Source organism: Kryptolebias marmoratus, linkage group LG10 (genome assembly GCF_001649575.2).
Source record: "Kryptolebias marmoratus isolate JLee-2015 linkage group LG10, ASM164957v2, whole genome shotgun sequence".
Classification (NCBI taxonomy): Eukaryota; Metazoa; Chordata; class Actinopteri; order Cyprinodontiformes; family Rivulidae; genus Kryptolebias; species Kryptolebias marmoratus.
In genome coordinates this window covers 4,554,061-4,567,199 of record NC_051439.1, presented here as the reverse complement: position 1 = coordinate 4,567,199, position 13,139 = coordinate 4,554,061, and the positions used below count along the sequence as shown (strand labels likewise).

Below are 13,139 nucleotides of genomic sequence, written 5' to 3'. Positions count from 1 at the left end.
GACTTTGACTCTTTATGTCTTTTATCCCGTACCTATTTTGACATTTGCCTAGTTTATACTTTGTGCTATTTTAACCATGAAAATGTCAAAATATTTAACTCAATCACGACTTTCCAGCTACGACTTTTGGTTTTTGTAACTTTTTTACTTTTCAAACTTTTTACTTTTAATTACCAAAGTTTTCTCCATTTAAATCCTAATTCTTTCAAAAAACTGTATTTTCTTTTAAAAATCTGCCTCAGCATACTCTACTTTGATGCAACTTTTAGCTAGTCTTTAGCTACTTTTTTAGCTTATGTTTTACAACATTTAGTGTTTTCTTACTGTGAGATTTTTGTTAGAACTTTGCTTTTAACTAGGATTTTCTCGGCGCTCGGCGTTCACACTGCGTTTTCACAGAAAATACGCTTTTCTCAAGTTACTGATTAATAACCGTTTATTTTCAAGTTTCACAGCAAGTGAACTTTGCACACATATGAAAAATAAGGCAGCTAATCAAGATAGCATTGCAAAGCTTTCTTCTCTTTTTTTGGCTCACTTTTACATTGACTTGAAATTGAAGCGAGAAATCATAAAGCACACGGGCTGCACCAGATTGATCTCCCAGAGTTAAGATGTCCAGAACTTAGCCTCTGAAGTCAGCCTTAACAGTTTGGGCAAAAGCGTGATACATTTTGAAACCATAAAAGTGCTGATGATCATGTTAAAAAATCAGTAAGTTTTTTACTTCTTGGTCTTTCGTAAGGACAAATTAAAGATTGTGTCCTTGCAAGGTCTTCAAATAAGTTCTGACTTCAGAGTAACATCTTCACAATTAACAGTTTCATTTTTTGCAAAAGTAAATTAATGTCAAAATGTTGATGCAGTGTGTTAAAAACCCAAAAATAACCAGTAAATATAACCCTAGCAGCAATAACTTAACAGTAATACTTATGCTGAATTCAATTTAGGTGCTCAGGTCCTCGAGTGACAAAATAAGCTCTAATCATCCTTCTTCCATCCCCGTGTTTAAGAGTTGGTTTTTGGTGTTAGTGCTGATAGTCTGTGTTTGTGTTGGAGACATCTCTACTTTGGTTTTATGCATAAACTTGTTTCAGATGCAAGTTTGCAAACCTAAGCTCTGCTCTCATTTATTATTATTTTTTTTTATTATTTATTTTTTAGAAAGATAACATTAGCCCAATTTATTATCGTCCCCCGCTGAAGGAAGGGCAATGTGTTTCACATGTGAATGTGTGCGTTCGTTTTTCTGTACTGTTAGTAAAATAACTCAAACCAGTTAAAGTGTAACCACTGGATCTACATCTACAGCTGATTAACCTTTCGAGTCAATTCAATTCAAGATGGCCACCACAACTAACTGAAATTAGCAAACACGAAAATGGCTCTAACTCAGTCAATTTTACAGATATTCAGCTAAAATTTGATGTGGTGGTAGCTGAGAGTCATCCCCAACATCTACTCCAAGCGAATAATATATCTCACAATATAGCATGAGATAGCTGTAACGTAATTTACAAGGACTGACCGAAACAGCTATAGCTCCATCCCTTCTCATCATAAGACGATCTTAGTCTAAAACTCTGACAAGAAAGACGGCAGGCTTTATTCATGTTGTTCTAAACCTTCACACTGACCATGCTAAGGGTTGTTGAATCTGACATCACTGCATGGTCTGACCTCAGAGTGAAACGCTGTATTTATAGACACCCACACTTGCTGGTGATGAGTTAAGTGCATTTGTTTCACCAGGGTCCTCTCTTGTTTTCTTTAATTTGGCCTTGTCTTTGTTCAGTAAACAGTAATACAGCGTGATGTTAGGCTTTTGTCTAGCCGAGGTTCTACGGAGCCGGTTTTCACATCAAATATGGACCAGATGATGTTTTAATTCCTGATATGTAAAAACTGAATTGTACTTACTTTTTCCACTATGACTATAGGTGGAGCTAGATCAAAAATAACTTACTTCTTCGTACTTCTCAGTACGACTGAGTTATTTCTTATAATGTGAAATCTTAACATGTTTGCTGTTCTATCTGGCTATAATAACAAAACCAAGAAAAACATCATGTTTAGGTAATGATGGTAAAGTGAAATACCCTTAAATTAAAAGGCAAAGATATTTATAAATAACTCCAGTGAATTGATTTTTCAGTTTTGTAAAATATCTCAAAATGGATGTAGGGATTTGTTTCCTGAAGCAATTAATGAACTTCTCCCCCATCTCTACCATAAGCCCCTAAGCTGAACTGGAGTCACTGGTGAACCCGGCCCAGTCCTACACACAGCAGTACAGCTATATTGGCACAAATCAGGGGCTCGTCTGAAGTGGACCTCCTGGGGAGGGGTAGGCAGCGGAGGATGGTCTCTGTCTCTGCGTGGGACAGCCGCTCTGGGATCCTGACATCAGAGCAGTTGATGAAGGCGATGACGTGACAGATGACTTTTGTGGTGCCTGATACCTACAGTCCACATACATAAAACACACATGCACAAAAAAACACATACATAGATATAAGATGTCTCTGGTTTGTGGTTATAGGGACAAAATTAACATTCAGTTAGGACAGAACCCATTTGACTAACGCCATAATATGTTTATAACTATGGGTGCCTAATTCTGTGATAAAACGGGGGCATAAAATCATGGATGTAAAATACTAAGCACCCAAAGTGGCCACATAATAAACATTATGGTAATTATCACCTTGGCATATGAGGACTAGTTGGTGTAATGGAAACCACAGTATGCTTTAATGTGGGGGACCTTGGTTCAAACCATGTCAAGGTTATTTATTGATTGATTGATTTTCAAACAAATTGTGGCAATTCACTTTCTAGGAAAATTTTGTCCAATTTTAATTTAGACTTTGGTTCAACCAAAACATAATCACCTGCAGTGAGCTTTAGGTGGGTGTTAATAAAAAACTAGCATAACGAGATTTATATTCCTACGTTTTATAAACTTATGGATACTTTGCATGCTTTAGTAATGTGATATCACCCAATGTTCTTACACTATTCTGCCAAATTTATAGTCAGCAAAAGATGTAATGTGGTTTTAAAGCTTCAAAAATAAACAAACAAACAAACAAACATCTTCACGTCTGATTAGTGAGCTAGTGGCTACTAGTGTAGCTGAGTTGGACTGAACCAACTTAAAGCTGGGGGGGGGGGCTGCAGAATTGAGCTCCTTTTAAAAATAATAATAAATTAAGATATTTTCAGATTTAAAAAAGTTACATTAGAATCAATAAACACTACATACTTTTGTCCTATTGCTGGGAGAGATATGTTATTTTTAAATTTTTAAAACATGTGGGAGCAAAACAAAAGTTCCCCCCACACTATATTATAAAATAGGGAAGCATCGGCTCTATCTGCTACAGTGAACAGTGAATAGTTTTTGATGTTGAAGAAGAAAAAAAAAATAAAGGAAAGTAAAACAGTTCTTTGAATAAAATTAATTTAGCGAAGATCAGAGATGTGGAGCCCCTTCGGTATCATGGGTGGAAAATAAAAATTGAGGTCGTAAGAATCTGGTTCCTCAGTTTAGGAAACTGTGCACGCAGATTTATATTTCATGCCAACAGTTAAGAAAATTAGTGTGCATGGATTTGCCTTAACATTGGTGTTTATGTGCAGTAGGTGTGTTTAGTTTTGTTTTCAGTGTGGACGAGGAAACAGAAGGAAACAACAGAGGAAGTGAGACAGCCCTTGTCCTTTTAGTTAAACTTGCAGAAAGTAATCATTGGGATTACATTTAAAATGGATGAAGATTTTGAGTTAATCCAATTCAAGATGATTGCCACTGCTAATCAACATTAAGCAGTACAGAAATTGCTATTACTTGTTCAGTTTTACAGATAATGAGATCAAGTTTGATCTGTAGTAGCTGAGGGTTATTCACAACACATAATCTGAGCCTAACATTGCCATATCTAATGAAGCTGCAGAAAATATTATTTTCAAGGACTGACCAAATATCATTTTTCAACATAAGTAGATCTTAGTTTAAACCTCAGGACTGAAAGGTAATGGGTGATATGCATTCCTTCAAGATATCCTAGGCCTTTAATTTAATAAACAGGGAACAAACTGTCACTTCTCTACAAACACACACACACACACACACTCATACAACACGCACCACACTGCCTCCCACCGCCTCTACACACACACACACACACACACACACACACACTTTCCTCTGTCTCTGCCTCGTCTCTGTCACCCCACTCCCTCCCTCCCCTTCCTCACTACCTTAGTCTAGTTATCTTAATAATTCTTACGTTTGCTGTTTAGCGGGCCTTAGTACTGTTAGTTAGTTAGTTAGTCTCTTGCTACCTTTAGTTTAGCATTATCATGTTTTAGTTTAGTTATCTTAGCATTTTTTATGTAGGCTGTTTAGCGGGCCTTTGGTACCATTAGTTAGCCATGTTGTACCTTTAGTTAAGCATTATCATGTTTCAGTTTATGTTAGCTTATTTAGCCTTCCTGTACATTTAGTTTAGTTTATCTTAGCTCATATTCTAGATATTGTTAGATTGTTAGATTTCTGATTGTTGTTTAGTTCAGCTTTAACTTTCTCATGATTTTATTTAGATTATCTTAGCTACTATTTTGACTGTTTTAGCTCATGTTTAGATATGTTTAGTTTCATGATTTTATTTAGATTATCTTACATTTTATTTAGATTATCTTACATTTTATTTAGATTATACATAATTGATGTTTTTACTTCTGTATCTCTATATTTGATGTTTTTATGATGTTTAATATGATGTTTTTATCTGTATTTGATTATGTACCTGATTGTTGTTTCTGTTGTAAAGCACTTTGAATCGGCTTGTTGCGGAAAAGTGCTATATAAATAAATTTCCCTTCACTTCACTTCACTTATTTTAAATCTCTACCCTGACCCTGGCAGGCTCAGTAAAGACATTAATGCTCCTTAACCGGAGAATCAACAAACCCACATGAAAGGTGGGGTTTTTCTTACCAGGATTTGGATTTTCTGACCCGAGACAGCAAACTGGTTCTCTCTCTAGCGTGCACGTTCCCAGAGAAATCCTGCATCAGTCTGGGAGAAAAGGCTCTCTCCAAATGAGTCCCATTCAGGTTTAGGGAGAACATGGTTGGAGGAGACATGTCCAGCTCCAACAGCATAATGTTCTCAGCCTGGAGAAAGAGATGATAGTAAAGTTGCAGTAATGTAGGCAGAAGTCCAGACAGCTTTGTGTTGTGGGCAAAATCTGAACGGAATGTCAAATCTTCTTCCCAATTCAAGATGGCTGATGCAGCTAATTAACATTAACTTGACTAAAAGTAGCTCTAACTCAGTCAGTTTTACAGATATTGAGCCAAAATTTGATGTGGTGGTAGCTGAGAGTCATTCTCAGCACACACTCTGAGCTCCAACACATCTCGTGAGCTCCTTCAATATTGCACAAGAGCTTATATAGTGCCATTAAGAAAATCAGAACAAATTGGCTATAATTTAGTCATTTCTCGACAGATGAGCTTGGTAAGACTCGGGCATAAAAGGCAGCGGGTGATATGCAGTTCATCAAGGGATGCTAACTCTTTTTTCCACGGATGAAAGCATATTTACCAGCCTCCAGCAAACAGGGCTGCCAAGAAGGTGAAAATGGGAATATCTGAGCACTGACCTGGTATCTCAGTGGGGCCTCAGTAGCCGTAGCAACAGCCATCTGTGCATATTGGCTGATTGGCCTCTTATATCCCACAGCAGAAACAGGCCTTCTCTTGACCTTCATGTGTGTGCTGAACAAAAAGAGAGAGGGTTAGTTAGATTCACAGATTCAACACTTTTAAAATGTCCTCACTTGTTAACTTCTTCGGTCCTTTAATATATATGCAGAGGTTAAACAGAACAATGTGCAAGATTTCAGCTGTGAATTCACATCATTCTAATAAGGATATGATTTTTTTTCTTAAACAATTCATACAAAAGTTGCATTTCTCCCTTTTTTTTACATCCATAAGCCTGGAAGTCCACGAGTCTTTTCCCAGTTCACCATTTTCGGACCACTTCTGCGAATGACTCCCCACTGAATCCCTGAGAACACCTCATAAAGTCAGCCATCGAGCCGTCACAGTTTTGCTCCTTGTTCAAGTTGGACCGGAACATAAAATGAAGTGCACTTTACAGCCAAGACCAAAAACAACAACCCGCTTTGCTCCTGACCCTTGACACTTAGACTAGCTGTTAGCTCAGAATTAAACTTGGTTTCTTGAAAACTCACAGAGCTTTCTACATCAGGTAAGATATTATTTATTCATAACGTTTTCCACAGACTCCCTACTTCAAAATGGATCCCTTTAAAACTAATCAGACTGCAGGTGTGTTCATTCAGGTAAAACCTGGTTGGGTCACTGGTATTTTGCAGATTGTGTTTTCCTGTTTATAGTTTCTGTTGTACGTTTTACAGTCAAATTAATTTTTCTTTGTGCCATGTTAACGATTCACTTATCAAAACATTCAGCTCGATCAAGAGTCCTGTGCTATGACCTTTAGTGTTTGTAACTTACACACTTTTTGAATTATTTACTTTTAGTTACAAAAGAATCCCCTTAGAATTACTTTAAAGGGGACCTATTATGCAAAATTCACGTTTTGCATGTTTTTGTACTTCCATTTGGGTATCTACTGCTTCTAGAAACAGTCCAAGCACAAAAAAACCACCCAGCTGTTTTTTTGACAATAAGTAAATGTTTTCTGGTGTCTGCAAAACGACCTGTTTCAAAAACCTTGGATTGTTGCATCACAATCCCTGTTACCTAGCAACCCAAGTGGAGCTCCACCCACTTCTTTTCAAGAAGACCATCACATTTGTTCTGCTGGTTTTACCGCTGAACAATGTCTGCTGGAAAAGGAAAAGGTTTTGTTGTCAGCTGCAGTATAGAACATGACCCGCTACCAGTCGGGTCTCTGACCGCTGATTGCCGGTGTTCCTATTCGACAAATCTCAGTTCAGAACCCCTAAGTGCCCCTGTCCCAAAGTCAGAATCCTCAGAGTTTGAATTAATAACGACATAAATGTGGGTCAGATCCGCAGCGTTTAATCCTTCAGAGAGTTTTTTTGTTTTGAGACGGGACTCTGACTTGGGGGGCGTGGCCAACAGCAGCTAATTTGCATGTAGTCCTAAAACCGCTCATTCTGACATGAGCTCAAAACAGGCAGAACTGATCAGGTGAAATCTCAACATCTGAGAAGGATTCTGTGTATTAAATGTAATGAACATGTTTTGTACAGCCTACAGACCTATTCTGACTTGTTCAAGGAAGCAGAATAGGTCACCTTTAAGTTCTCTTCGGTTCTTTTAAAAACATTTTTTCCTCAGTATGCTTGTACTATTTCTGTTGTCTTATGCTCCTTTAAGCTACTTTCTTGTTAAATTGAACTTTTAGCTATGATTTTGATAAATTACAACATTTCTCTATGGTTTTGCTACACTTTTGTACTTACTACAGTTTTGGCAATTTCTTTTCTTTTTTGCTCTAATTTAGCTGATTTTACCTTTAATTACTGTTTTCCCAATTTTAGCTTTTACCTATGATTTTGTATATTATAGCTCTTAGGTACTGTTTTGCCAATATTAGCTTTCAACTAATGTTTTGCAAATTTTAAACTATGGTTTTGCCATTTTGAACTTTTAGTTACTATTTTGATAACTTTAGCTTTTAGTTACAGTTTGCTAATTTAAGCATTATGTTGATTTTAACTTGTAGCTGTTTTGCTGACTTTAGCTTCTGTTCTCTTTGTTTTAACTTCCACCACTTCAGCACTCAGCATTCACACTGAGCGTTCACAGAAAATGCAATTTCTCTACTTCAGAATTGGATTACGTTCTATAGGAGAGCTTGGATGTCATGCCAGATTTAGCGCTTATTTCCAGTTTGTACGAGATGAAGTTAATGTAAAATGGATTTACTGACCTCTCTGATGGAATGACAGGCTGGAGCCTCCACTGATCCTCCTCCCCGTCAAAATGTAGCCTGTTCATTATCTTGTTCTTTTCCTCAGGGGGAATAAAATTCTCAATCAGAAGATATCTGCAAAATAAAAAAGAAACAAAAACACTCCATGTAAAATCATAAAAAAAAAACATCAGTGTGCTTCAGCAAACTTTAGCTCAGCATCTGTAAAATTGTGGAGTTACAGCCAGTTCTGTGTTTGCTAAAGTTGCTTAACTGTGGCGGCCATCTTGAATGAGGCTGACTCTAAAAGTCACCCAGCTGTAGATGTACATCCAGTGGTTACGTTTTTTCATTAAAATCTGTCCAGTTGTTCATGAAATAGTTTGCTAATGCTACAGACAAACAAACACACACACAAACACTGGATTGCAATATTAACCATGATGTAATTTGTTGCTCTGTCATCCTCTTCATGATAAAAATCACCAATGTAGAGAGGATTCTTGTTTTGTTTGTTTGCTTTCCTCGGCAGAAACTAGACCTCAGCAAACTTATTAGATAGTCATATAAAAATACTGTGTTTAAAAACAGCTGGGTTAGCTCACTAATGGACTTTACATCATTTGACAGAAAGAAAGAGACACAAACAATAAAATGATGTCCTTCCTGTGAAGACGACTTACTTGTACTTGAGCTCTCGGGTGAGTTCATCCTGCGTCTCTTCGAGCTCCTGCCTGCTTATAACGTGTTCGTCGATGATGTCATTCATCTCTCCCCTCAGCATCTGGACTTTAGCGTACAGCTAGAAACAGTGGATTGAGAAAACAGGATTATTGCATCCGATGGTCGTAATCTGATTGCAAAAATGTAAAAGAAAATGAATCAATCCCACGTATCCTCGTGTAAATTCTTCTGTAAAACAAATAATTATCACTAGTTGCTAAAAAAAAGTTTTAATGTTTTTGCCTGTGTCTAGGTGTCTCTGTTAGCAAAATATCTCATGTACCACTGGACAAATTTTAATGAAATTGTCAGAAAGCAATCATTGGATCTGCATCTACAGCTGATTAACTTTTGGAGTCAATCCAATTCAAGAATACCACCACAGCTAAAACTGGCATTAGCCAAAACAAAATGAGTATAACTCTGACATATTTACAGATACTGAGCTAAAATTGGATGTAGTAGTCACTGAGAGTCATCCCAAACACATAGTCTGAGCATAGCATAGGGCGATGAGTTTTTGTGTAATTTCACAACATAACATTATCTTAGGTTAAAACTCTTGCATAAAATGCTGTGGGTGATATGAATTCTTTCAAAAAATGCAAGGTCTTCAATTTTAACTGCAAATAACTTCAAATATGACCTCACTGCCACTAAGACACACGTGTTTGTGAGCCATCTTACCCTCTTCAGTTTCTTGGTCTTGTGTTCCAGCTCTTGTTGAAGGGAGGAGAACGTCTCTTTCATTTCTAAAGTCTCCTCCTCCTGGAGCATCATCTGCTGCTGGATCTCCCGCTCTCGTCTGATCTGCAAAACGAAAACCATCAGATCTGAATGTCTCTGACAGTCCGGGCTCCTCGTGCGAGTTCAGACATTTAATTTCACCAGAAGCAAACCAACAGCGCACAACTACGTTGTAAAATGAGTACTGCTAGACAAAAAAAAAAAAAAAAAATGGAATGCATACCAGCCACCACCTTTCATGCCAGAGTTTCAGACTGAGATCGTCTCATGGGGAGAAATGACAGAGTTGTAGCCGTTTTGGTCAAACCTTGAAAATAACATTATGAGTGATTTCGGTCTACACTATGAGATGTCACACTCAGCGTATGTGCTGAGGATGACCCTCAGCTACTACCACATCAAATTTGAGCTGAGAATCTGTAAAATTGTTTTTTTTTATTAATGTCAACCGTTTGTGGTGGCCATCCTGAATTACATTAGGTTTTATTAAAATTTGTCTACTTGTTCATGGCAGTTTTTCTTCACCTTCTGGCAATATGCAATAAATAAAATATTATTTATTATTATTATTATTATTACCTGTTCTGCAATTTCTTGTTTCTTCAACTCGAGCATCTTCTGCTGTTCATTGGTGTGATCTATGATGGTCTTTCCTCCTACCAACAACTTGCTCTCCATAGCCTGTGGAAACAGACATCCAGTCAGTTATTACTGTATTTATCAGGCAGTAAATTAGTTTTCCCTCCTGTACTCTACCTTATATTTCTCTATGATCTTCTCCACAGCTTCCTGGTCCCACTGAATGTCCTCCAGACTGCTTCTGTTAAGGTGCTTTAACTTCTCGCTGCCCCCCTGGCGAGTCAGAACCTTTGGATTCCCGCCTTCCTCCACCAGACGATCCTTCCCGTGTTCTTCCTCCACATCTGCGTCCTTCTCAGACAGGAAGTCCTCCTCCATAGCAGCCATGCTTTTGCTCAGTCTTTTGCTGTTCCTCCTCCTCCTCCTCCTCTCCTTGGCGAGCATCCCTCGCTCCTCCAGCTGGGCCTTCAAGCGGGCGATCTCCTCCTGGAACTCCCTGAGCAGGGCGTCCTTGGGGTCCTCGTTGATCCGAGGCTTGTTCTTGATCTTCTTGGCCCTGCTGGCGTAGCGCAGCGTCGCCAGGGACTCGTCAAAGCTTTTGTGCGAGGGCCCCACTGTCGCGATCATGACTGTCTTGGCGTTGCCCCCTAGCGAGTCCTGGAGCAGGCGGGTCAGTTTGGAGTCCCTGTAGGGGACGTGGGTGCTCCTGCCGTCCACCAGAGCTGAAATGACGTTCCCCAGCGCCGAGAGGGACAGGTTGATCTTAGCAGCTTCCTTCAGCCGGATCCCCTTGGCGCCCGTCTTGCTCTGGCGCTCGCTGCCAGCCAGATCCACCATGTTCAGCTTCCCAACTCGTATGTGGTCCTCGCCGTCCGGACCCACTTCACTGCACTCTACGGTCACCACAAAGATTGCGTGAGACCTGGAGCTGCGTTCGTTCATGTTGGTGAACCCCACGGTTCTGGACTGGTTCCCGATGTTCATCACGTGCTCAATCTCAGTGGCGTTCTTCGTCACCACCGAAGACAGGTCCTTCACGTAGACCCCGTAGTCGGGATTCTCCTTCAGCTCCAGCTTCTTGTTGTTGTCCTTGCACAGGAGATCCCTGATGTCCTCCTGGTAGATCTCCAGGTACGAAGACCTGACCAGGTACTTCTGGTTCTGGCTTCTGGATATCTGGGTGAAGATGTGCTGAAAGGAGTTCGGGATGACGCCCCTGTTCTCGGGGTCGGCTGACACGCCTTGCATGGTGAAGGTTTTACCTGTCCCGGTCTGTCCGTATGCAAAGATGGTGCCATTAAAACCCTGGAGGACGGAGTCCACCAGAGGTCTCACGGCGTCGTCATAAATGTCGCTTTGTTTGGACTTCCAGCCGAACACCGAGTCGAACGTGAAGACTTTCAGGGGCTCGTCAGGTTGTGCCTTCGGGTTCCTGATGGTGATCTGCCCGAGTCTGTCGTCAGCCTCCAGGATGTTCTCACACTCCGCCCTCTCCTCTCTCCTGGTGAACGGTCTGCAGCGGACCACCACCCTCACACACTCGCAGCTTTTACCTGAAGACATGGTCCTTGTAGGAGCCGACGGGGTTTCTTTCCGTACACCCCCGCGCTGAAACGCGTCACGCGCGCCTCACCCCGCGCGAGCCCGCAGCAGCTCCTCCATCCGGAGCTGAGGCGATGACACGACAGGATGAGATGCTGATGAGAGAAAAACACCCAGAGCCGACCCAGCCCCACGCAGCCATCCTCCCCGAGGAACACACCCTGCTCTGCGGACAATGGAGCAGACACGTGACCCCCCGCAACCAATGAAAAATCAGCAATTTATTATTATTATTTTTTTTTATCATCGATCTCAGCTGTGATCGGGATAGATTCACTAGTACCACGTGAATGAATCTTTCAATTTAAATGAAATTAAATGAAATATTTCGTTAAAAGCCTGGCGGTTCTTGGGGGGGAATGCATGTCACCCGCCGCTTCCGACGTCAGCGCTTGGACTCCACCAGCTGATGCTGAAGTTTTAGGCAAAGAGAAGCAGATCATGTGTTGTGAGTGACTTTCAGCTACAGCTACAACAAATATTTCAGTCAGTGAATCTGACTGACAGTACAAGTGATTCAGGTAACACCATTTTTGTGGTTACTAATGTTGATTAGCTGTGGTGGCCATCTTGAAATGGATTGACTCTAGTACAGGGGTGTCCAATCCTGGTCCTCGAGGGCCACTATCCTGCACGTTTTACTTGTTTCCTTGCTCTAACCTTTTCTTTCTTTTCTTTACCTTTTAATTCACCAGGAAAAACCCCCACTGAGATTAAAAATTTCCTTTTACAAGAGCATCCTGCAGCACACAGAGGTTACAAAACATTCACAACAGAATCAAAAACGTTAACACCGTCATAGATAAAGTAATTCAAAGATTCCTTGGTTAAAACATTTACAGAAAGATGATTCCTTCTCAGTGTCAGTACGAACATCCTTAACAAAAACATTTAGTGACAACAGCTCCTTTAGGTTCATGTATTTCTGCAACGGGTTCCAAGCAGATGGAGCAGAAAACTGAAAAGACTTCTTTCCGAGTTCAATTCGGACTTTAGGCACCAAAAATAAAAAAAAAGTTCTCACAACAAAGAGAATATCCACTGGTGGACTTTCTCTTTATAAAGGCCAACAAATATGAAGGAAGAAGTCCTAGTGTGGCCTTATAAATAAAAATATGCCAATGGCGAAGCCTACAAGTGACGAACACAGCTGATTTGAATCAATGGGTGATTAACAGGCTTCTGCAGACCATGAAGAGGTCATTTAACCTCTGATTCAGGTGTGGTGGAGCAGAGAAACAAGTAAAACATGCAGGCACTGGAGGACTAGGGTTGCCTACCCCTGATCTAGTAGTTAATCAGTAGATGTACATCTAATGATTACTTTCTGAAAGTTTCATTAAAATCCGTCCAGTTGCTCATGAGATACTTTACTTTTATAGAGTTGAGTCTAACTGTTAATACTATGGCCATGCATGTCATATTATTATCAGATTTATCTTTATAAATTATATATAGAAACCTCTTTTTGTTATTTTGATTTAAAAAATCCCTAAATTATATATATGAGATAGTATCTCAAAATTAGGACTAAGCATCTTAT

General features: G+C 39.8%; 1 protein-coding gene across 1 annotated transcript; it reads right to left on the bottom strand.

Moving 5' to 3' along the window:
* Nucleotides 1-418: 418 nt before the first annotated feature.
* LOC108239102 (kinesin-like protein KIF3B) lies at nucleotides 419-12,752 on the bottom strand. Its single transcript, XM_017421611.3, has 8 exons — nucleotides 10,172-12,752; nucleotides 9,995-10,096; nucleotides 9,356-9,478; nucleotides 8,629-8,747; nucleotides 7,964-8,080; nucleotides 5,673-5,787; nucleotides 5,003-5,181; nucleotides 419-2,462 (listed from the first exon to the last, which is right to left on the bottom strand). Exons 1-8 carry the CDS (start codon nucleotides 11,555-11,557, stop codon nucleotides 2,312-2,314), a joined length of 2,292 nt encoding a protein of 763 aa, XP_017277100.1. The 5' UTR covers nucleotides 11,558-12,752; the 3' UTR covers nucleotides 419-2,311.
* Nucleotides 12,753-13,139: the final 387 nt, after the last annotated feature.

Excerpts from the sequence above, each read along its gene's own strand:
- LOC108239102 (XM_017421611.3), bottom strand. The coding sequence starts at position 11,557 with ATGTCTTCAGGTAAAAGCTGCGAGTGTGTGAGGGTGGTGGTCCGCTGC. Across the intron at positions 9,479-9,994 it reads AACAAGAAATTGCAGAACAG|ATCAGACGAGAGCGGGAGAT; the intron begins GTAATAATAATA and ends TTCGTTTTGCAG. Across the intron at positions 5,182-5,672 it reads AGGCCCCACTGAGATACCAG|GCTGAGAACATTATGCTGTT; the intron begins GTCAGTGCTCAG and ends CTCTTTCTCCAG.